Raw genomic sequence first — 25,733 nt, 5'->3', positions numbered from 1 at the left:
AGGTGACTTTAGGCTCATCATAGTTTTTCAGAACTCTCTCAGCCCCATTTGCTTCATAAGATGTCTGTTGTAGGGAAAGGAAGGGAAATGAGTTTGTAGGACACCTTGTGTCTTTCTACAGGAGAGAAAGGTGGGGTGTAAATCCAGACTCTTCTCTTCTTCTTCCTTCCTCTTAGGTACACATGCTTGGATATTACTCACCTTGTTGCTGATGTGAAAGATTTACTTGCAATAGTCAAATAATCAGTGGATTTAATAACGTTAACCACCATTTTCAGCATAAACACAATTTTTTTTTGTTTTTAGGTAAGGATGATCTTGTGAAATTGTACCTTCAGATAACGAGCCAGGCTAGAGTTTAGAGAATGTCTGTCATAGTCTTGAACTGTCCAAGAGGGGCGATTTCTTCTTTCTTCCCAGTTATCTTCACTGAAGCCATCACTGTACAGAGGATTACTCTTGATGGTAGTTTTTAAGGTAAGAGGCGTAATGTGTTTTCCAAGGGCTTTTTCAATCATTGCTGGCTGGGCCTCATTCAATTGTATGACAGGGCACTCACTCACATTTCTCTTTTCTCTCTACAAAATAAACAAAATTGTAATCAACTTTCACCTCAGAAAATAGACACTTCCTGCATACTGTGTTTTGTGTATAAAACTCTTTATGATAATTAACAGCTAATCCGTTTAGCTTTGAGAAGTGCTTTTTCAAAGCATCAGTGTCGTTCCCACTCAATATAACATAATGAAATCAGTGTAGCATACTATTCCAGGGGAAAAATTGATCTTTATACTACAATGAAATGACTATTCTGAGAATATTAAAGCATTAATTTAATACAAATAGCCTCAAAATCCCAAAGCAGGTGATGTATCTTGCTGCCAAATGCTACATTTTTCTTTTAATTCTGCATGTTTTTCATCCATTAACTTTTATTTCTGTTTTCCACAGGCACTACCCTTCACAAAGTCACAAATAAAATAAATTCTTGGGATAGATATCAATTTAAACAGAATAACAACGTATTAAACAAACAGGAGATGGTAAAGAGAGAATAGCAACTTAGAACTGGCTCAGAGTTTAAACTTTCACACAGTTAAGGCAGGCAGCACTTAACATCAGCAATGTTTCAGACCAAAAACCTCTCAGCTTGTTGTGACAAGGAGTTTAACTTCCCTGCTCTCTGCAGCATGCAGTTACTTGCCCAAACAGAGCGTAGGAGGTCACAGCCAATCATGTTGAAGTCAGTGAGAACATTTCTGCATGCCAACCAATGGTGTATGACAGTGATGGCGAACCTTTTCAAGACCAAGTGCCCAAATTGCAACCCAAAACCCACTTATTTATTGCAAAGTGCCAATGTGGCAATTTAACCTGAATAACCCCCTCGAGCAGGGGCCAGCCTGCTATAGCCTCCAGCAAGTCCCACAGGTGCTACTCTGTGCCTCTCTAGCATCTCTGCCGCCTCTGCCCATGCCCCCCCGGGCAGCAGCCACCTGGAGCACAGGCACCAGGCCCACCAGCCTCCCTGCTCGCTGAGGTGCATGCACATCAAGTCCAGCAGCCTAGGCCAGCCTAGATGTATGGGGGGCAATTCCCCCCCCCACATGATGAACTCTGTTTGTGCGTGCCCACAGAGAGGGCTCTGAGTGCCACCTCTGGCACCCGTGCCATAGGTTCGCCACCACTGGTGTATGAGGTTCCTAAAGGGGCCCTTCTCTCACCGATATTATTTAACATCTATATGTGCCCTCTTGCTGGGTTAATTCGGAGGTTTGGGCTTGGGTGTCATCAATATGCAGATAACACCCTTGCTTTATCTGCCATTGAGACTCTGTCCCAGATACTCTACCCAATAGTTTGGAGGCTGTGGTGGAATTGGAAGACAGTCAATTGAAATTAAATCCAATGAATCCTGTGATTGGGTCAGCAGGGGTTGGAGCAGGCATGTCAACCGCTAGCTTTCAGTGATGTGCAACATAATATTGCATAAATCATGAAAAGCCTTGGTGTACATCTGGACGCCTCCTTATCGATGGAGGCCCAGGCAACACACATTGTTCACATGACTTTTTATCATCTACACTGTGCAAAGCAGTTCATATCTATCTGGTCCCAGGCCAATCTAGCCACAGTGATCTATGCAACAGTCACCTCTTGGATAGACTACTGCAACTTGCTCTATTGCAGGGCTATCCTTGGCCTGATCCGGAAGCTCCAGTTGGCCCAAAATGCAGCAGCTCAGGTTCTAATGGGAACTGCTTGGCATGCACACATTCAATCAGTGTTGTGCCAGTTGCATTGGCTCCAGGTGGAGCACTGGGTCAGGTTCAAGGTTCTCGTGTTAACCTTCAGAGCCCTAAATGGGCTGAGACCTGCATAACTACAGGACTGCCTCTTTTGATATGTCCCTCAAAGGTAATTGTGATCAGTTAATGAAAATCTTTAGGTGAACCCTGGCCCAGGTGAAGTCCAACTGGCCTCAACCAGGATTGGGACTTTTTCAGCCTTGGCTGCAGCCTGGTGGAATGGTCCTGCAGGATTTAACACAGTTCTGCAGGGCTTTCAAGACAGAGCGGTTCCACTGGGCATATGGTTGGAGCCATGTGTCCCAGTGCCGAGGGGAGGGCAGCAGCAGCTGCGCACCAGTGAAATCACCCTTCCACCAGGGTAATTCCCCCAGGGAAGACGGATCTGCTGGCATGACTGGCACACTGCTCCCACAACAAATTCAGCTCCCCCCTTTGGATGGGGCTCCAAAACTCCACAAAATCACTTCCCCCCAAAACCCCCACAACATAGATTTTGAAACAACTATAGAAGAATGACTGTAAAACCAGAACCATAACAATAGCTAAACAGTTACAATTTGGAAAATCCACTTCCCTCCCCCCCCTCAAAAAAAAGTAAAACTCTTAAAAAACTTAAATGCAAAGTAGTTAAGTATTCTAAAGAAAAGAAGAAACAGAAAAGCACAAGTCTAGTAAACCCTAAACAGTATAAAACCAAACCAAACAAAACTATTTTTAAAAGGGAAAAATGTTCCCTTCCCCTTTCTCCTCCTACCAGCAGGTGAAAACAAAACATACTACTTGAATTAATATTTTTAATAATATTTAACCAAGTGTATGTCATGATAGTTAAAGTGTCCATATCCTATCCAGCATGAGTCAGCATGAGACTGAGCTGACAAACCGGTTCTAACCTGTTCCTAGTGACCTTTAACATGATTGGTTGAGTCTTGTATAAAAGCACTTGTATGATACTGGTTCAGTGTTCCTTTGGGAAACAGGTGTTAGGCGAAGCACTTTGATAGTCTACTGAATATTCTTCGTTGTATATAGTTACTTGTACATAGAGCAACTGAATGATAAATACCTTCTTATGAATGACAAAGCTGTGTGGAGTTTACTTCGTGAAGGTGGGAGTGTTGCTGTACAAGACCACTAGTTCTACTCTAAGTAGCCCCGCTCAAATTCTGCTATCAGGTTATGGGCCCAGGCGGTGTGGTCTACCTGTGAGTAAGGCGGTGGTTCCTGTGTGTTCCTGTGTGTTCCTGTGTGTTCCTGTGAGCTGTGGTGTGGCTGTCCAGTACAGACTCTACGATGGCGGTCACAGCAGCCGGCATGCCGTTTGAACGCCTTAATGAGTGACAACTACTTTGTCGTATGCGTGTAAGATGCAGTCCTATCTTATTCGGGAAAATTTGTGGTCTGTGCTGGAGACAACCCCGGCTGCTGCCGACGCTGCCGGTCGACGCGCTGATCAAAAAAAAAAAGCCCGCGGCTCTCCATAATTCTGGCCATGGAGAACTCCCAGCTTCTGCATGTTCGGGACACCGTGAACGCCGAACAATGTTGGGAGGCGCTCAAGGCCATATATCAGCAAGATACAGCAGGGTCTAAAATGCTGATAGCGAGACGGCTATATAACTGCAAGCTGAAAGCTGGTTGGGATCAGCTGGTTTACAGTTTACAAAGTGTGAAAGAAGCAGACCTCACACTTTCCTTCGCGGATCGTTAAGCCGCTTGAAGATCAGCAACAGAGGGAATTTGCAGGAGAGCCGTGCTGTTGGAGCTGCCCCTATGAGATCTAATAACGCTCTGAGGTGAAGGTTTCATCAGGAGGACGCAGCTCGCGAAAAGCCTATTCTGTCCGGAGATGTTACTGCTGTGGGTCCAGAATCACATCAGCCAGAAACTGTCCAGACGCCGGCAATAAAAGGTGATGAAAGGACAGAAGGCTTAAACGGAAGATTTACAGCCCAGAACAAGCCTGACCGCATGACGAAGCCATGTTGGTGCCCAGTGCTGTGGAGAAAAAGCAAAGCAGCTGGTTGATGGATAGTGCCTGCACGGCACATTGTGTAAACGACAGAAGTTTGCTTCGAAAGATGAAACTGCTGCTACCATTTCCCCACGTAGTTTCCTAGTTGATGGTTCATCATCAGAGGTGCCTTTACAAGGAACTGTGTATGTACTCGCATTAATTCAAATATTCAAAATGTAACTAGTCCACAACTTCAATTCCACTTAATCGTTAAGTGTTCCATGCCTTGTTCAGGAGGCAGTCACATTTAATAATGACATGTGCTATGTGAACAAGGGCCACAGCCAGTTGTGTGCAAAGTGACAACTACGGGATATGTTGTACCACATGATTCCCAAAAGGTACCAGTGGGAGTGTAAAACAACTATCCAGTCTGTCTAATAAGCCTTTACATCTACAACTGTGTGCACGAAGCTACACCGTGTACTAGGTCATGCAGGGTGGTCTACTATAAAGCAGAAGTTAGCTAAAGCAGTGATATACAAGTAAGTTCCTGTAAACATTACCTGGAGTGTTCTGTTTGTAGTGGCTGCAAAGTCAAAGCCTTTCCTGTTGCTAAAGTAAGCACAGACAAACAGACAGACCTTCTTTGCTTTATCCATTCTGACCTTTGCTGGACCTTTTCCCAGCCAGCCAAGGGGTAATCAATGTAACATCATGTTGATGCTGTGAATGATTATAGTGCAGGGTATTCTTATTGTCTACTGTTAAAATCCAAAGCAGAAGCTTGTGAGAGGTTCCAGGATTGCTGCTATGGTTGGGAAAGAAAACACCTCCTATAAGGCAGGTTGTAGGCTACAAACAGACTACAAGGGGAGAGTACATGAGTAAAGTTTTCAATCCTGGTTGGCAAAGAAGGGGATTGTGCACAGAACAATTCAACCTCCCTTTACTCCTCAGGAGAACGGGGTATCAGAGAGACACTTGAGCGGTTTGCAAGTGATGCGTGATCAGCCGCTGGCGGATGCAAACCAATCCTTTCACCATATTGGGGGGAGGCTGTCTGTGCTGCCACTCACGTGAATTAATCGCCTCTGGAGTTCCAGTATTCAGGAAACACCCCATTACATGTTGTTTGGCAAGAAACCCTCTTTGAAACACCTGAGAAGGTTTGGGAGCTTTGCCAATGTCTTGATACCTGCGCACAAAGAACTAAAGGTAAAACCCAGGTATCAGAGGACAAGGATTTACAGGTTATCTAAAAAACACGAAAGGTTATAGATTTAGTCTGAATTTCTTGGCAGAATTGTGGTCTCTAGAAGTGCCAACTTTGAGAGACACACAGGTTGGGAGCATGTTCATTCTAATTCAGAGGTTTTTCTGCCTGCCTTAATTCGAACAGCCGCCTGCAGGTGCAGCAATCAGTAGCCAGAGCTGCCATCTCATCCTCCTCTACTCAAGGTCACATTCCCAGAGTGAAGAGAGAGAGAGAGGACAGCAGTAGTTCAGACTCTGATAAAGAAGAGGAAAAACGCAGGGGCAGTGCTGTTGATTTTCCCCGCAGGTCCAACAGAGCCAGCGAGTGCCGCCACAAAGGCTTTGGTGTTACTCAGGTTGTTAGGATCTGTCACCAAACATGGGTAGAGCCTCAAAGTTTCCGTGGAGATGGTAACTGCACCTCCTGAGGAACAAGAATTGTGGAATGCTGCTATAATGACGAATTTTAATCCTTAGTGAAGCAAAATGTTTTTGAAATTGCAGACTTGCCACAAGACCAGAAAGTGGTTGGATCACGCTTGGGTGTACAAGAAGAAATCATTGCCCAATGGGGATAGCTTTGTACAAAGCTCGCTTTGGCTGCTCCAGGGCTACTGCTGGGCAAAACCTATCTAGAAAATTATGAGCAAACATATTCGCCTACTGCTGGCGCTGAGTTCATGAGACTGGTGCTAGCTTAGGTGAAGTAATGCAAAGGGAATGGAAAATGGCGCCACTTTGACTTCCAGTGTGCATATTTACACGCTCCTCTGGCAGAGGATGTGTATATGGTGAAACCAGCACCTGGATATGGCGCTGAAAAAGGCAAAGTGTACAAATTATGTAAATCGCTGTAACGCCTACGCCAGGCAGCTTGAAATTGGAATCAGTGTTTGTATTACGGTTTGAGTAAACCAGGGTTTCCAACGAAGCGTTGCGGATCCTTGTGTGTATACTCAAAGGCAAGGCCAAGATAAGTCATCATAATTGTTTACGTAGATGACATGTGTGTTACTGCCTCTTTAACTTCGATGCTCTCTCAAATCACCGGATGTCTAAGTGACAGGCTTGAGGAAGACATTTCAGGTGAAAGATTTAGGCTGTACCTGAAAACCTATCTAGGTATTGAAGCATAACTAAAACAGCAGAAGGAACCTTGCTGCTAAGCGTCAGAGCACAAAATTGAAGAGCTCATAGTGAGTACTGGCTTAGAGAAAGCCAAAGCAGCAAAAACACCTATGTCTACTGAGCTTACTAAAAGCAAGGAAAGATTCTGATGTTTCTTTTGATAATCCTGGATTACATCGCCGGGTCATTGGAAGTTTGGCCCATTTGGCAAACTGGACAAGACCAGATATAATGTTTGCTGTTAGCTATTTAAGCAGATTCTGTGTTCAATCCCCCACACCACGTGCTTGGCAAGGAGTGAAACATGTCGCTCGTTATTTAAAAGTGCCACAGCATTTTTTTTGCTTGGTGATAGCTCCAAACAAAACCCAAAGTGTTAACAGCTGCAGCAGATAGTTCTTTTTGCAGATGATTCTTGGAAAGTAAGTCCTGCACAGGTTATCTTATTAAATATGCTGGATGTTCTTGTTGTATGGAGATCGAAGAAAACAGACAACAACTGCCTTATCAACATCTAGAGGCAGAGTATTATGCGTTATCTCGAGACATGCACAGAGTTGCAATGGATGAAGCAATTGCCATCTGTCCCAACTTAAAAGGATTGCAATGTGCTTAGAACCTGTAGTCATTCAAGATGATTCACAAACCTGTATAAGTTTAAGCTGAAACAGAAAGCATGAGAACAAGAACAAAATACATTGGTGTTAGGTACCAAAATGTAAAGCAAATGGTTACGCAAAATAAAACAATTTCTTTGTCTTTATATTGAAAGAAATGAGAAACAATCAAGCTGACTTGTTTACTAAAGCAGTACCAGAACTGAAGTTTAGGAAATGCCGTTATGTTGCCTTTGTGGTTAGGTATTGTCAATGTTCTTATGTTAACTTTCTTTGTAAATATTTGTGAATTGTAACATGTAATGACTGCTTCCCTAGGATATGAGAAGGTGTGTCATGATAGTTAAAGTGTCCATATCCTATCCAGCAGCCGAGTCAGCATGAGACTGAGCTGACAAACCGGTTCTAACCTGTTCCTAGTGACCTTTAACATGATTGGTTGAGTCTTGTATAAAAGCACTTGTATGATACTGGTTCAGTGTTCCTTTGGGAAACAGGTGTTAGGCGAAGCACTTTGATAGTCTACTGAATATTCTTCGTTGTATATAGTTACTTGTACATAGAGCAACTGAATGATAAATACCTTCTTATGAATGACAAAGCTGTGTGGAGTTTACTTCGTGAAGGTGGGAGTGTTGCTGTACAAGACCACTAGTTCTACTCTAAGTAGCCCCGCTCAAATTCTGCTATCAGTGTAAACCAGTCCTGCCACAAAACAAAAGGATTGTCCCATGCAAGCTGAAGCAGAATTAATTGAAGGCACAGACAGACTAAAGCAGGCATATGAATAGAAAATCTCACCTGAAATGGAGTCAAGTGGCTGATAGGCCTGCTTTTTATCATTTTTTCCCATGCTCAGAAAGCTATGAGACTATGAAAAAATTGTTGTAATTGGGCCAACTGAACTAAGATGTGGTCTCACTTGCTGGAGAGAGCTACCTCTCTCTCCCTCCCCCATTTCCCAGGAAAGTAGTTTTAACAAAAAAAAATAGCTGATGCCTATGAGATGAAAGCAGCGTTGTCTGAAAAGGTAAGAAAAAAACCCATTAGCAGCTGGGAGCCAAAATGATTGGATCTGAAGTGACACAAAAAATCCGTCAGCAGCAGGGGGGTTCTAGGGGTGGGCCACTTCAACAGTGTGGTTCACAATGATCAAGCTATGGCACCATGCTGGCAAATCTGGTAGACACTATGAGAATAAATTAAACTAAAATGTTTTCATTTGATTTTGAATAGATGTGCAATTAAATATTGCAGTTTTTAATTTTACTACTATCCTCCTTAGTAGTCAAGCAACCATTATCTTGAATAATGCTTTTTATAGGGTAGGGTAGGGTAGGGTAGGGTAGGGTAGGGTAGGGTAGGGTAGGGAATCCTGGGGATGAATTTAAGAAACCAAGTGGCCACCAAGTGGCTCAAAAATGTTTGGGAACCACTATTCCAGAGGATAATTGCCTAATCTGGCAATCCAACATCAAAGAGAAAAATAACTTTTGTTCCTGTCATCCTGGCATTCTGGCTACTTACTGTTACAAAAATACCTTCAGGGAACTGATCATTCAGATCTGAGGTTCAGGGATGAATTACATATTATGTGTGTATCTAAGGCAGTGGTGGCAAACCTATGGCACAAGTGCCAGAGGTGGCACTCAGAGCCCTCTCTGTGGGCACGCGCAAATAGAGTTCGTCATGTGGGAGGGAAATTCCCCCCCAACACTACCACAATCATCTAAGCTGGCCTGAGCAACGACTGGGCTCGATTGTGCTAAAGCATTAAACCTAAGACCTAGTTTTGGGGAAGCAGTGTAGTAACCCTGTTAAGCGCTGTTAAACCTCACTGATTTTCATGCAAAGAACTAAAGCGTAATCCTTTACCTGGGAGTAAGCTTGGTTGCTGGCAATGAGGCTTGTTTCTGAGTAAACCCTCCTAGGGTCGTGATTCACCCGTTGGAAGAGTTGCACGGTTGCTTCAAAGCAAAGCCACTGACTACCACGAAGCTTACTCCTGAGTAACGCATGCCTTAGAGCCAACCATTTTTTTAAAACTAAAACCTTCAGGTTTTAGTTTTAAAAAAACTAAAAAAACAGGTTTTAGTTTTAAAAAATTCAGGTTAAATTGCCATGTTGGCACTTTGCGATAAATAAGTGGGTTTGGGGTTGCAATTTGGGCACTCGGTCTCGAAAAGGTTCGCTATCACTGATCTAAGGGATCCCCCCCCCCAAAAAAGCTGGTGCAAAGCAGCTTCAAAGTAGAATTTTTTAAAAAATTATAATATTTATTGAATTTTTCATATCATGCACATACAGAAAAACACTAATAGTGTTTTTTTAAAAGGCAGTTGAATAGATTACTTAATACTTTCCCCTACTTGGGAATTGTCTTAATATACTAACTCATCAACCAAAAATTATACAGGAGGAAAGAGTTAAAAGGTCTCTTTGCCCCCCACCCCACCCCTCCTATCTCAAACCATTGAGAAAATACCCTGAGTGGCTGCATTTAGGAAAAACAAAATATTTAAAAAACTGTCAGCTAAATGCCACATGCAGTTCTGCTGTCATATCATATAGCCACAGGAGGTCTGCATCTGCCTTATGCAGTGCATCTAAGAGGTCATCTCCTTGATGCTTATATCCTAAGCACATCTTTGGAAGAAAGCCCTCCTGTGTTTAAAGGAGCCTGCTGCTGAGAAAGCATGTATAGGAGTTAAAGCCTTATTTAGGTAATCCTAAAAGCTCTTTTATTGTTTCTATTCCCTACAGTCCAGATGTGCAGAATGCATCAGCCATGACAGTCCTTTCTAGACAGCCCACATGGTTTGGCTTCCTGTATTCACTGGAACTATGACCTATGGGAGAATCTGTGCTCTTAGCTATTTGCTGAATTCAGGTGAATTCAGCTATTCAGCTGAAAGCTGAACTCATGTCACACCAATTGAGAACAGTTCTTTATTAGAGTTCAAGCAGTTTCACTGATAACTGCAAGATAAACAACTTGATAAAATTTGGATCACAAACTAAAGAGAAAATAAAGCAAACTGGAGGTTTTGCAGCATCAAGGACCAGATGAGACATTGTGAAATTGCCACCTTTTTTGATCTACTTTCAATGTATTTCAGAGATCATTTGCAAGTAGATTTTGCTGTTTCAAATGGTAAAATCAAATTACAAAGCATACTGAAAATGGATTGAAAGTGCATTATTCAGTGTGTATAGAAGCTGCTGGAACTGCTGTTGGATTTTCATACAAGCAATATGTTTCTCCTTATAGAATAGACAGTGGTATGAAAGGACAGTTGTAGTATGGAAAATGGTTTTTTTAAAAAACTTTTCCCTGGTGAAATTGTCATGATTTAAAATCCTTGCCCTGCTAGCTGATATTTACCAATAGAAAACAATAGAAAAGGCATTCATGGAACCCATATAATCTGTCTAATCTTTTGACTCCAAGCAGCTGAATATTCACTGCCAATTTTGTTTTTAATCTTATGGTCTCCCAGAAAAAACAACAACATAAAGACAGTCTAAAAACCATCTCTTCTGTTTCCTGATGCTTTCAGAAACTGTGCCAAGGAACTGCTGGCATGGGGGGTGGGGAGGGAAGGGATCCGGAAGCATCTGTTTTCACCTCATCTTTTGCCAAGAACAGGGTGTTACCCTAGGCACACAGTCTTCACTATAATTGGGGAAATTAGCTGTGGAGACAGAGTAAGAGAGGGTAACTGGGATAGATAACCTATGTATACCAGGATGGTCCCGAATGAAAACTCTCAACAGGCAGTTGTACAACTAACAAATAACATTTTATTAATTATTATTATTGGAAACAAGGAATACATTTTAAGCAATGAACACACATACACACGAAGCATACAAGGTCTGACTAAGAGAAAAAAGGGTGGAAATTGGAGAGGGTTTCAGGGATGAATGATAATTACCAGTCTTGAAGGGATGTCCAGTGAAAGCAGCGCTGAAAAGGAAAACGATCACCATTCCAAGGAGCAGAGGAAAGAACCCACACAGAAGTGGGGGTGCATTCACAAATCCAAAACACCCACACACTCTGAATGCCCAAAAGAGCAATATTTATACCTCAAAATGAGTCCTGAAGCATATGAGTTAAGCTTACAGGAAAGCCAGACACAAGGAGTTGATTGCTTTTCCAGGGTTCCAGCAATAAGACAGCAGAAGCTTGATGAGTTGTCATAACCCAAGAGAAAGCCTGGACTATTCCCTTGAATACTGATTGATTTCAGGGATGGGTGCAGGCACGGTATGTAATAGTTTAATTGAAGCTCTGATTAAATCACCTTAGGATGACACTGAAGAGATTAGCTAGCCCCATTTTACAGCCAGACACACCTTAGGGCAGGGGGGAAAAGTTCAGCTGCTAACTGCCCTCCTGCCCAGACTTGATACACAAGGTGATAGTGACATAGGTATAGATTTTTATGGGGTGGATTCGGGGGGTGGGGCCATGCTACCACCCGTCCCTGGGGCTGGGGACAAGTCCCGCTCTTAGTCTCAATGCTTATAAAAGCAGTTCTCTGAGGCCAGGGACCCCCTGCCCCACCCTGCCCCCTCACCAGCTGGGCTTGCAGCTGGCAGCCAGCATTCCCTTCTGCCCTCCCCTCCAGGCAGAGGTGTAGATAGGGAAAATGGAGCCCAGTGCAAAATCTGAGTTTTGCACACACACACACACCATGGGCGGCCACTGTGATGCTGGAATCCACCCCCAAACAGCATCATTTTCAATGGTGTTTAAATTAGGGAGCCCAGATTTTCCTTTTAAATCCACCCTAAAGGGAGAATCTGGGGTCCCCAGTTAAAACAACATTGAAATTGATGCTGTTTGGGGATGGATTATCTCCCACCCTGAAACAGCATCACTTTCAATGTTTAAACTGGGGACCCCAGCTTCTCCCTTTAGGGTGGATTTAAAAGGAAAATCTGGGGAAATTTTGAGGCTGCCTGCTGTCAGGGGTGCAATTGTTAAGCTAGCAGCACCAAACTTTCAGGGTATCCTTTCATTCATTCATTACCTTCATTAGGCATAGGATAAAACAACAATCAGACTAACAATAAAAGGTTATTAGGTGATCAGCAAGAGTGTGCAGTTGTTGATAAAGCTGTTGCCAAAAACTTTGCTACATCTGCAGTTCTTTTAGTGCAGCAGTCATTCAAAAGCAGACGTAGCTTGTCTTGGTCAGAAGTGGCAAGACACGAATTAATGTGAGGTTCAGCGTAGAGACTCCTGTGTGGCAAGAACAATACAAGAGTATATGAGCAGTTGTTTTTACTTGGTTGGCTGAACATTGACAAATTCTTACTTGTAACGGAACCTGCAGGAATCTGCCACGGAGAACTTCAGAGGGGAGAACAGTTAGACGAGCTTGCATAAAAAAGCATCTCAGTAATGGGGATGAGAGATTTTTGAAGTAGGCCAGAAGGGATCCATCAGGTGGAAGAAGTCCATAGCTCAACGATGAGCAAGGCCTGTTAGTTTCAGATAGCAACCTCACAGGATGTTTAAAATCTGATATTCCTTCCAACAGAGGCGTTAAACAAAGCTGTGTATTGGCCCCTCTTCTGTTTAATTTGTTCATTAGTGATCTGATACCCTATCTTTTGAAAATAGAAGGCCATAATCCCACCTTGAATTTACAGAAGATTCCAGCGTTACTATATGCAGATGATGCAGTTTTGCTTTCACGGACAAAAATTGTCCTCAACCGCAGACTCCAGACATTTTCTGATTATTGTAAAAGCAATGCTCTGGAGATAAACTATACCAAATCCAAGATTATGGTGTTCGCCAAATCTTGGAGACCCTCTTCATGGAAAATCAATGGGAACACATTAAACAAGTGCCATCTTTCTGCTACCTGGGGGTGATGTTTCATTTCAATCTGAAATGGTCACCTCAACTCAGCCACATTACCACCCTTGCAAAACACAATACTGCCACGATTAAACACTTCTTTTTCACCAAAGGTGGCGAAATAATAATACCCTCTACAGTTAAAATCTTCAAATCCAAATTCCAAAGATGCTATATGGAGCCCCAATATGGGTAGGTGGCCCGATTAAAGACCTAGAAATAATTCAGTCCAAGTTTTTTCGCAACCTTCTTGGACTATCCAACTGTGTTGCAAATGTCAGCTCTACATGCCGAGAAATGGGTTTTAAATCTTATGACTACGAGAGTCTGGATATCAGCCTGAAAATTTTGGGTGCACCTCCATCACAATGCAAGGCCAGGCAAATTAACATGTCACTTGCTCGCAGATTCATACTGCTCCAAATGGAACCAACAAATTATATCACAATTTTAGGTTTCTCTGTGGAATTTTTTTTCCAGCTTGGATGAGATGAGTGCCTTTTGCACTTTAAAACTTTCAGGGTATCTTTAGGAGACTCGCCTGATGATACCACCCACGTTTGGTGAGGTTTGGTTCAGGGGGTCCAAAGTTATGGACCCTCAAAGGTGTAGCCCTCATCTTCTATTAACTCCCATTGGAAACAATGGGGAATGGGGCACCCCTTTGGAAGTCCATAACTTTGGAAGCCCTGAACCAAACCTCACCAAACCTGGGTAGTATCATCAGGTGAGTCTCCCAAAAAATCCCTGAAATTTTGGTGCTGCTAGCCTAAAAAGTGCGCCCCCTGCAGACCAAGAACTGAAAAACACAAAAACACAAAAAAACAAATGGGGCGGAGCTTCAGGCATGTAATGGGGGGTTAAACTCGGGAACACCCCCCCTTACCTACGTCCTTGCAAGATGGATTCTCCGAGAGGCATCCATTTTGTGTGGAGCAGTGTAGAACAGGGTCCACCTGCTTACAAGAGTATTTTTTGGAAACGTTATCTTTAAAATTCTTTGACAGTTACAGTAATGGACTGCAATCTTAGTGAATAGATTACCCCAAGGCTGACATTGCAGCATGGTTCTTTTGCTGTTGAGATATGAGGTGCCCTCAAGGAAAAACATTAACTTTCAACATCAGTTCATCATCTAGAAAATTAGGATAGCACAAAGTGGCTGATGAGGTTTGAAGTTCATTGGGGCAATTTCTTTTGCTCATGCACAGGACATACCACTTCAGCAGTTATGGTGGTACATGTGTTTGGCACACACATACCATTTTGTTGTGTCTGTGTATGCAAATCTTTGCATAACTACTGTTTGCCAAGCAAAAGCATCCACTGATACCTCCCCCCGTAATATCATTTCCACATCATTTAGCACTCTAGGATATGACAACTGTTAGTCACTTTTTCCATTATCACACTAAATCTGATGGCTATTCCTTGTGCATTTACATTTTTTTTAAATTTAGTTCAGCAACCTGAGGTCATGCCACAACATACCTTTGGGACTGCTAACTCCCAAAAAAAGATTAAAAAGTCTCCTTTTATTAAAGATTAAAAAACAATGGTGACTGTATGAAGAACCATCATGCAGCCAACTTGATACTGCTTAACTCAATTTTCACAAGTAAAACTGGATTGCACTTTTTTGTAACTGCTGTTCATTTAGTGGTCTTTCTGGTCACACACTGGGACTGCATGTGCACAAGTCAGCTGCAGAAATGATTTGCATAGTATAACAGCACCCACTCCCTGAGGGGAAACAGAGGCCTCAAAAAGGGAGTGAAGCCTGTTGCCGAGAGTGGATGTTTGGGTAGCTGACTTTGTTGGCCTAAGGCACTCACATGAACTCATGCACACACAGGCCTTTGAACAGAAATCCTGTCAGAGGACACTAAACTACAGATATAAATCTGCCACCAGAAACTGAAGCAAATGGAATGTATAGAGAGGCTCTTGAAAATGTAAAACACAAAACTGATTTTTTTTATTTTAATAAACTTCTCTTCTCAGGATGATGGTTCAGAGAGGCATATAAGCATTACTTTAGGCAGGTACTTCTTAATGGTTACAGAACAGTTTTAGTAAAATTGGCTGTTTCAGTTACAAGCCCTCTTGTTTCCCACCAACCAGGCCTCTAGCCTCTTGTGGAAACAAGTCTGTCTCCCCTCAGTCTGAGATCTTTGAGAATACAGGCTTCCTTTGCCTTATTCCCCTTTGTCTCTGGCTCTCTGTGCCCTTAGACACTGTCTCCTTCAACTGACTCTGGGTAAAATCACAGAGTTGTCTTTGAGTCACACCAACTCTCGGTCTGCTTTCCAGACTCTGAATTCCCCATCTCCTTTCTGACAGCTTCTTCCTGCTTTTATAGCAGACAGTGCACCCTATCTGTGGCTACCAGCTATAGAATTACAGCCCAGCCAATCAGGTTGCACTCTGGCTGTTACTGCATCCCCGTAAATTAACCCCATAAGAACCTAATCCGTCACACACAGCTTTCTAGTAGACCAGAAGCACCATTCCTCCCCCTGGCACTTTCCTGCCAAAATGATCATACAACCAGGAAAAGGGGTGCTACTCCCTCAGTTCTCTTCATGCCACTGCCAGAGACCCCAAGAAACTAAAGTTCCAGAGGGGTCACAGCCAGATGGAGGGAGGGATCACTCAATAAACAACAATTCTCTAACATGGATCACCCTTTTAGGCAGTTCAAAAGCCAATAGTGTTTAGATTGCATTGTAAATTATTTTACTCATCCATATCTGGTGGAGCGGGAGGGCGGGATAGACCGCCCAAGAGCAGAAACAAATCTGAAAGAAAAGCTTTTTGTCTGAAATACATATTAGTTGTTACATTGGGCCTCTAATATAGTGGAAATATTTTCTAGGTGAGCCTGTCACCTGATCACACATGAGCTCATGAGTCTGGAGGATCTTTAAATAAAGATCCTGACAAGTCACAAACACTGCTCTGATGTAGCAAGCCTTACAAAGCAGCTGTTTGTTAAAAGAAAATGAGTTCCTGGGCTGGGAATTTAGGCTAGGCTCAAGGTTTAATGACTTCAGGAACTTAGAGGTCACTCACATCTCTTCTGAAAAGGAACACATGCACCCACTCCTGTTCCGGTATTAATTAGCTTTTAACCTCATTAGTCCTCTTGCCCAAAAACAAAACACACCAGTCATTCACTCCACACTGTAAATCATGTTCATTTTAATGTCTGGAAGCTGTCACCTTTTCAGTTGCTCTCTTTTCACTGATAATTTAAAACACATACAATAAGACTGAAATTTGAAGCATCTGATTTGGAAGTAAATCTTGCTGAAATTAATGGGGCATGTTTGCTTCTGACTCATGGTGACCCTGGAAGCAATGCCTTCCAAAATGTCTTACCACTGAGTAAATATAGTTAAGATCAGGCTACATGTTTCACTGCTTTATCAGAACTTTCTGGATTCACAAAATTTGTTTCTGCTCTAATTTATTTGATTTTGAGACATAAAATGTAAAACAGTATTTTAAAACAGTCTCTAAGGATTTTAGGATGAGCTGGACTGGAGAATATAAGATTTCTGTTTTAAAACCCTTCTTAGTTCTTTGGAGGAAGTATAAATGTGATTGATAAAATGCAATAGACCATTGCTTCTTAGTGTGTGTGTGTTCATGAGACACAAAACAATGCAATACAGGTTTTACAATATCTGCTGTAGCGTTCTTGTTGGAATGAGGAGTGTTTGGAACTAGGAGTGAGGAATGTCAAGATCAGAAGAAGATTAGTCTAAGGGATGAATCCTGTGTCCAGGCTTTGAACTGTTCAGGATAGCAACTAAGCCCCTATACCAGCAAAACATCAAAAACACATTCATGTATGCTGATGATGTGCCAGAGCCACCCATGTGTATTGCTAATGTCACCATAAAAATGGGTGTTGCAGAAGAATGCCAGGAGCAAAGCGGTGAACAGCAGGTATCCTAAGTTTTTCAAGCCTATATCCCACCCCTGGCACTAGTGTACATTTACACTATTGAGAACCCTGAAGTGATTATAAATATTGTAAATTTCTCAGTATTGTAAATTCTCACATTTTAAGGAGAACACTCTGTGCCGAGTGCCTAAGTCCAGCTGTTCCTTTTCTTTTCTGACTCTTTGTAGACAGTCTTCCTACAAGCATAAAAGCCAAGATAGACGCCATTCCTAGTGCATTGCCAACCTCCTGCTAAATCTGCAACATGACTAACAGCATCTAATTGCTGTGCTGTAGGATTCCCAGCTCTCTGTTCTAGCCCAGCCACTGCATTAATTGCAAGCTGTTTCATTGTTCAACCAGCCCAGCTGAACCTGTTCTAGACATTCAGTGACAGTGCTGCAGTTTGTTAGTGCAGCTGTCAAAGGCACAAGAGCCTTGCTAGATTAAAACAGTTCATGTGACTTGCATTCAGAAAGCCATTCCTGATTCCATTCAATAAATGTGTAGATGGTTCATAGCTGTGTCTACTTTAATGGCAATGGAACATAGCAATTGCTCTCCACCTCCTTGTTATAAATTTAAGCTGCCTTTACAGTGGGAGGGGAATGAGGGGGTTGTGGAGTGATCTGGTAAGAAGGAGGGGCAAGCCCCACCAATTTCATAATCCCCCAATCTTGGCTGGTGTATTGTAAACCATGGCAGATTATGTGATTCAGAAGAAGAAATTGAGATCAAAAGTTGCTGAAATGAATAGAGCAGATGGCAGCTATGAATTCTATGAATGAAGAAGATGGGTGCATCCATGGGGGAAGTGCAAAGCTCATAACTGGTATGTAGGGCAGCCATTCAGTATGAGTATCCAATTCCCAATTATATGGGTTTGATAGTGCAAAATGTCAGTTGTTACTGGGAGCCTTGACAGAGATATTCAATAGCTTGCAGTCTAGCATCCCATGCCCATGCTATTCTGTATCATTTTGCCTTTCTCTGCAGTCTTTCCTGATCTGGTATACACAGTATAGACACTGGTGGATTTCAAGTGAGACTTTTGTTTTCTGTGAATCTCAGTGGGTGTGTTTTTGGCTTCATCTATAGGGTAGAAAGTGTAGATTCTAGTCCTGCTTCTTTTATTTATGCTGCTGATTGGTTTCTGGTTGACAGCTTGCTGTGGTAATATCTGAACTAATCCACTACTGTTTCTCATACCAGTGCTTTCCCCTATGAGTTCTTGGAAAGCTGACCAATATGCCTTTTGAAAACATGTAGTTGCTGGTGTCCTCTTGCTTCTATCCCAGTGCTTTTGTGTCTCTTGTTTTGCAAAATGCTATTCCTAGGAACATTTCACATATGCACCCCAAGACCAGAACTCTTAGAAAAGCCATGGCCTTCCTGAGGGACAAACTTCTGCCAAATGAGTTGCAGAGGTGTTTGGGTGACACGGAAGGAGTGACAACATTTCCCTGTTAGCCTGTTTGTATGTGCATACATTAAGGAATTCAAATCCAATCTTCAGATCTCCCAGAAATCCTGGGCCAGAAGTGCAGTAGTGAAAGGGTTCCAACTGGGATGCCACAGTCCTGCCTGCAAAAGGTGTGGTTCCTCCGTTCCTTCCTTTCTGCATGTGGGTGGGAGCATGGTGATGTTAGAGGCAGTCCACCATCAATGTCAGATGTCTGGCTGCTTCCATCTGTGGCTGAGATAGCAACATCAGTATGCTACGCTGTGACTGGAGGGACTTGACAAGTTGCTTAAGAATCTACTGTGGTTGCAGATACTCTCAACTGCACTGAATTGGATTTTTTAAAGTAGGTGTATACTCCCTGATGAAACAGCATAGGATACTGACAAGTTATACCCTTGTGTAGTCTGTACTAGGATTCCCTTTCTCCTCCCTGAAGTTCGAATTTTCAAATTCCAAAAGATAATTAAAATTGGTTACAGCAAAATAAAACCAAATATAGGTGAACAAGATCCAAGCAATCAATGAAAGTGGTGATGAATGTCTGGTTTTATCTGACACTGGGAATATAAACTGCTGACATATTACCTTTGGACTGATGTTAAACTTGCAATATGTACAAATAAATGCTTAGAATTTGGTATTCTATCATCTGAAAAGTATTCGTTAACAATTATTCATTATGTATTCATTTAGCTATAATAAGCATGTAACAGTTTAGGAGGTAGGCTCCCAGTATTTTCAGGATGAAATATAATGGCAACAGTGTTGGGTGGGGTGCGTGCATGAGGGAATATGTGTATGTGTATATTTCCTTTTTCTTAACCAGTCATAATTGGAGAGAGTTGCTGAAGAATTCCATATACAAATAAAAATTTAAGAATTTGGTATTTTCATGGGTTTTTGATGCAGAGACAACTCCGTGAAACCACAACCGTACTTCTTGGTCTGCATCAGACCAGGATAATAATAAAAACAATTAGCCTAACAATACATGTGTTGAGAGGAGATGAGATAAGTTTTTCTGTAATGGCATCATAGACTGAGATATCTGTTAGAATAGGCTTCAGCTATTGAACTGGGAACCAAGGATACACATGCCACTCAAATGGAATGAACACATCAATTAAAATAATCTCAACTTTCTTCTTTTTGTTGATCCCTTCAGAAGAGCATTTATGTTGGTTCTGATCCATGGTTCAGAATCCTATTTCACACAATGGCCAGTAAGACGTCACCAGAAGACCAAAGCTTTCTGTTGCCAATGCCCCCTAGCATAGATGCTTCAGACATTGATCTGTCAAAAACACAGGTTCCATTTAATCTTTGTGCTAACAGCCACTGACAGTCCGTTTCTCCAAGAACTTGTTTAATCCCTTTTAAAAGTCTATTAATTTGTTGTCATCACCACATTCTGTGGCAGTGAATTCCATAAACTAGTTACTGATTGAGTGAAGTATTTTATTTTGTTTTTCTAAACCCCCTCAACTTCATTTGATTCCTGCAAATTCTATTATTACAAGAGAGTGAAATAATCTCCCCATCCACTTGCTCCAATTATACCTATTGCAATAAACGTGCCCCCCTAGTGATTTTTCTCAGAACTAAAAAGGTTCAAAGTAGTTTGCCTTCCCTCCATAAATCTCATAGACACAGTAAAACACGGAGTGCACAAGCCAAAACAAAGTCATGCATGCCCACTGACTTCAATTACTAGTATAATTCTGCTTAGAACTGCACTGGAGCAATCAGTCAAAAGCAAGGGTACAATACCTAGCCAACAAATCATCAGGCAGATTTGAAAGATGAGATATAAAGTGTCACAATTTTATTTCTATAGTAGCTAAGTCATCAACAAATGTCTTCTAAAGTAAAGAAATAAGTCTGGTACTGAAGCTACTTACCTGTGAATAGACTCTGTTGTGCCATTGCTGTTCCCCTGAAAAATGTGCTTCTGGAAAATTTGCCAGCCAGGTTTGTAAGAAGACTGAAGTTTTTGCTAAAGACTTCACATCTAGCTGTAAGAATTTATCAGGATGGTTGTTGTTTGGCAAGGCAGAGAGATCCATGTTCCCCACTAACACACTAGTGAGAGGAAGCTATTTTCTAAAGCAGCTACTCACCTTTTCTATAATTAATTAAATGAACAAGGATACTTCCATTCTCTACTTGAAACTGTACCTGACCCTATTAGCTCATTAGTCTAGGCAGGCTTATTAGCCAGTCTGCACATAAGAAAGTATTAACTCTGTAGCTCCCTTCAGAAATATAGGTTTTGTTTTCAAAACAAGTTCAGAAGGTAAGAAAAATTTCCATTAAACACAAATATCAGTTAACTAAATATCTACGAAGCCTTAAATATACTGAAACAATTTCCCAAGTGGCATTTTATATTTCTGGTACTTTAAAGGAGATTTAGAATGTTTTAATGGAACAGGAATTTTCTGTAGCAAGCAGGCATAAAAATGTCATTGCTATTTGCAATTTTAAATTTAATAATATTTTAATTCCAGTTTTATTTCTTGTACAGTGTATCTAAAACAACCATTGAAAATGCCCGTCAACACCTGGTTCAACTCCATTCATCTCTAGATGGAATGATCTCGTTTAACATGAGAGGGGAAAAACCTTCCTCTGCCTTATAACCTAGAATCACCTAACTCAGTCTGATGCATTCCAAACACTCATATACTCAGTCTGATGCTGTCCATTTCATTTGATTTGTGAAAATCAGCAGAACACACACACACACACACACACACATATATATATATAAATGAAGACAACTGTATATATTTTATTGAAGTTATAAAATCATGTGACTTATGTACAATATTTTCTCATAAGGAAAATGTTAGAAGTCTCGTCCATGTTTCACAAAACTGTAAAACAGTATCTTTATAGAGATCTTAAAAAAATAGAACTTTGTCACAAAACTAACTTAAAAAAAATTTAACCTGAAAATTTAGTCCAATTCATATTGTTAGGTGTCTTCCCATTTGTACAACTCCATGAAGAACTTACAAGCACTGAAAGCTAGATATGGATTTCTTGTGTAAAACATTTATGACATATTAAAACAGTACAGACTTCTTTCATCAGTTGTTAGGAGCTCTAGAAAGGTGTTTCTCTACACTATATCAAACAGTGCAACAGAGATTCAGTGTAAATCTTTACAGTGTTTAGTTGATTCAATACTTGTGTTCAAGTACGTGTTCATGCAAATGTATAAAATTCCAACTTTGTTATTTTGTCTGTTTTTGTTCATTAAACTTCTAAATTACAGTAGATTATTTCCGACAGTATGTTTCTAAAGGCATGACTAGTCCCACCTATGTGAGGTGTCCCAGGAGTCCCTAAAGGCAGTTATGTGGAGAATGTGTTGTATATACATCAGTGGTTGGCAACCTTTTCCAGGTTGTGAACACCTTTTAAATTCTGACACAAGAGGATGGGTGCAACCACAAAATGGCTGCCTCGAGAGATTTAACAAACTACAAACATCAGGGAATAAGGTCATGCATAAGTCTAACCGTAACTTTTCATTTCTGGCAGAAGCTCTGTTTAACAGGATGCCTTTTAAGTTGAACATTTGTTTAAAATAATTTCTTGCCTACACACAGATTTCCATCAGTCTAGGTTTCCCAGGTGCCAACTAATGGTGGGCAATTGCACTAGTTGAAACTTCCCTGAAGCAACTCCCATTATTGTGATGGCTAGCAAATGGATGTTGGGTAGCTGTGCATAGATGTTCTGGATTGCATCTTACATTTGCCATACAAACACATTCCTGGGAACAGTGGAGGCACACTGCATGGTGAAGTTCTGAATTTCAGAGAACGCCCTTAGTAAATTTTTCTATTTCATGTTGTTTCTTTTAACTCACCCCAAATTATTTGAAGTCAATTGGTCACTGTGCACCAACAGTTATACCACAACATTATTTGGCTAAATAAAAAAATTCAGGATAACTTGTTATTTGGCACAATGCAATAGACAATTAAGCATGCTCATTTCATTGCTTTCAAGTGATCAGGATTAGCACCTCTAACTACACACAGTACTATACTGACTATTTCCATTTTGGTATGGGTGGGGCAGAGGCACATTACCCTGCTGATATAAACATTTAAAATAGTATTTGTTTTTTTAGGAAAAAATCTGATAAATGTATCCAAAATAATTCATATAAAATTAATTATGGAATCTCTGTAGATAAAAAAAACTGCTATTTAACCAAAATAAACAATGTATTGGCAGGCAAAATAAATTAATTTGATTAAATTATATGTAGATCTGATAATATTTGGTCTGAAGAAGCATGCTTGTGTGTGCTTATAAATAATGTGACTGTGAAGAGTGGAGAGCTAGCCAGCCTGCGTGCCAGTAGTCAACTCCTCTGTTGCATTTTCTGTGCATAGAAGTCCCTGCATGTCTCACAGCAACGCTGATACCACCTCATGTCCTGACAAAGGTTCTTCTCTCGTATTACTCTACAGTACACAGGCCATTGGTCTCCAAGGCACTTGAATGTTAAAGCAGCTATAAAGAAACACAAAAAGGTGCATTAGTGTGCATAAATATGTTAAAGACAACAGAGAGTTGTGTGCACTCAACCAGAGGCGTAACTACCATGGGGACATCCGGGGACAAGTGCCTCGGGCACCACCTTGTGGTGGGCGCAAGAATTGCAGGTTCGTTGGTGGCTTTCTGTATTTTTTACTGTTTTTTCCATTTTTGGCCTGCACGGGGCGCAGTTTTTAGGCTAGCGGCACCAAAGTTATGGACCCTCAAAGGGGGTGACCCCATCCTCCATTGTGTCCAATGGGAGCTAATAGTAAATGGGGGTCCATAAGTTTGGACTCTCTGAATCAAACTTCACTAAACCTAGGTGGTATCATAAGGATGGTCTCCTTCTGATACCACCCAGGTTTGGTGAAGGTTGGTTCAGGGGGTCCAAAGTTATAGACTCTCAAAAGGGGTGCCCCATCCCCCATTGTTTCCAATGGGAGCTAATGGTAGATGGGGCTACCCTTTTGAGGGTCCATAACTTTGGACCCCCTGAACTAAACTTCATTAAACCTGGGTGGTTTAATCAGGAGAGTCTCCTGAAGATAGCCTAAAATTTTGGTACTGTTAGCTTAAACATTGCTCCCCTGACAGGCACCCTCAAATTTTCCCCAGGTTCTCTCTTTAAATCCACCCCCTTTGGAGTGGATTTAAAGAGAGAATCTGGGCTCCCTAGATTAAAAAAAACATTGAAAGTATTGTTGAAGGCTTTCACAACCAGATTCAACTGGTTGTTGTGGGTTTTACAGGCTTTTAAGCTGTGTGGCCGTGGTCTGGTAGATCTTGTTCCTAACTTTTCGCCTGCATCTGTGGCTGGCATCTTCAGAGGTGTATCACAGAGAGAAGTCTGTTATACACTGTGTCCAGACTTCTCTTATAACAGACTTCTCTCTGTGATACACTTCTGAAGCTACCAGCCACAGATGCAGGTGAAACATTAGGAACAAGATCTACCAGACCACAGCCACGCAGCCCTGAAAACCCACAATAACCAACATTGAAAATGATGCTGTTGTGGGGGGGGATCTACCCTGAAACATTATCACTTTCAATGTTGTTTAAATTAGGGAGCCAAGAGTCTCTCTTTAAGGTGGATTTAAAAGGAGAATCTTGGCTCTCTAGTTTAAATAACATTAAAAGTGATGCTTTTTCAGGGTGGATTCCCCCCCTTCAAAAAATAGCATAACTTTCAATGTTGTTTAAACTAGGGAGCCCTGGGTGTGTTCAGATTTGTGTGTTGGGGCATGTTCTATTATGTGATGGTGACTTTGAGATGACCTGGTGCAAAAATGTTGTTTGGTCATGGTGGGGGAGGGATGCTGCCCCCCCCCCCCGCAAAACTCAGATTTTGCCCTGGGCTCCATTTTCCCTAGCTACACCACTGCACTCAACCGTATGATAGATGCATATTTTGATTTAGGAAATGGGCAGGACTCTTTCCTATAAACAAAGTTACAGCACAGATTTTAGCAGAATATAATGCATGTACTAGTGTGTAGTAGCAAGCCCAAAAAGAGCTGTTGAATGTTAGAGATTAGTTGGTTCGTTGAGATATGAATTATGATGAGCAGCAATATCTGGACAAAATATACAATGTACTAAAAGACCCAAATTAAATCCTTGTATGTGAAAATATATCCTGTGGATGATATATAAAAACATATTCCAAAATAAGAGATAATTCCACTTCATTCTGGCCTCTTTGAACACAGGTCAAGACAAAAGGCTTTTGCCAGACCTTTATAACTAAGTACTAAACATTACTGGTGAATTCATGGTATAAATTATTGTGCTTTTGTTAGCATGTTTCCATAATTACTATTTGAATTCAATGAAAGCATTGTGGCATGACAGTCTGTAAATTATAGTAAAAAATTAGATGCAGACCCATGAAGGATAATGTTCCAGGAGTTTGTCAATGTAACAGCCCCCAGGGATGCAGCTTCATATCGTCCATATCGTGGGGGGAAATGGTGCCTGGGGACACCACTTTCTCTGCAGACCCCACACACCCCCTGCATTCAGCGGAAGGACTCGGGGGCACGGCTCAGGGGCACTGAACCCTGCCCCCGCCTCCCTGCAGACCATCTCCTGCCGTCTCCAGGACCTGGGAAGGGCAAAAGCCAGTCTGCAAGGAGGTCAGGGGCAGGGCTCGGGGATGGGGCCACCTGCTGCCAAGCCCCGCTCTTCCACCTTTCTGCAGGCTGGTTCCTGCTGTCCCCAGGTCCTAGGGAGGACAAAAGCTACCCTGCACAGAGGCCGGGGGTGTGGGGCTCAGCGGCAGTGGGTGGCCCAGGCCAAGCCCTGCCCCCAACTCCCTGCAGGCCCTGGGGATGGCAGGAGATAGCCTGCAGAGAAGCAGAGCTTGGCGGCATGTGGCCGGGGCACATGCCATTTCATCACCTGGCAGGGGCGCCTGGCACCTCCATGTGACCAAAAGCTGTGTGCCTGGGGACACAGGTGACCCCATTTCCCTATAGGCCATACGCCTCTAATAGCATCTATGGGACAACTGCATGAGATCATATGGATTTGGTTCATAAGGAGGAAGTGACCTACCCATGGCATGAATTGAAGGATTCTGGTGGCTCCAGA

The 25,733-nt window shown here is 42.0% G+C and overlaps 2 protein-coding genes across 3 annotated transcripts in view; both read right to left on the bottom strand.

The window, feature by feature from the left end:
- MINAR2 (membrane integral NOTCH2 associated receptor 2) overlaps positions 1-20,638 on the bottom strand; it is a 32,932-nt gene extending 12,294 nt beyond the window's left edge. The window contains exons 1-2 of the mRNA XM_048504576.1: positions 20,474-20,638; positions 333-578 (exon numbers count right to left, since the gene is read on the bottom strand). Of these exons, the coding sequence (XP_048360533.1) occupies positions 333-578; positions 20,474-20,638 (411 nt within the window). The remainder of the gene's footprint in view (positions 1-332; positions 579-20,473) is intronic.
- Positions 20,639-21,346: 708 nt separating this feature from the next.
- The window catches only part of ADAMTS19 (ADAM metallopeptidase with thrombospondin type 1 motif 19), a 109,905-nt gene continuing 105,518 nt past the window's right edge, over positions 21,347-25,733 (bottom strand). For both annotated transcript variants that reach the window (XM_048503409.1, XM_048503410.1), the window contains exon 23: positions 21,347-23,111. In XM_048503409.1, the coding sequence (XP_048359366.1) occupies positions 22,960-23,111 (152 nt within the window). In that variant the 3' untranslated portion in view covers positions 21,347-22,959. The remainder of the gene's footprint in view (positions 23,112-25,733) is intronic.

This window comes from Sphaerodactylus townsendi, linkage group LG07, assembly GCF_021028975.2.
Source record: "Sphaerodactylus townsendi isolate TG3544 linkage group LG07, MPM_Stown_v2.3, whole genome shotgun sequence".
Taxonomy (NCBI): Eukaryota; Metazoa; Chordata; class Lepidosauria; order Squamata; family Sphaerodactylidae; genus Sphaerodactylus; species Sphaerodactylus townsendi.
Note: the sequence above shows the minus strand (reverse complement) of the source record. Positions and strands in the feature narration are given on the sequence as shown.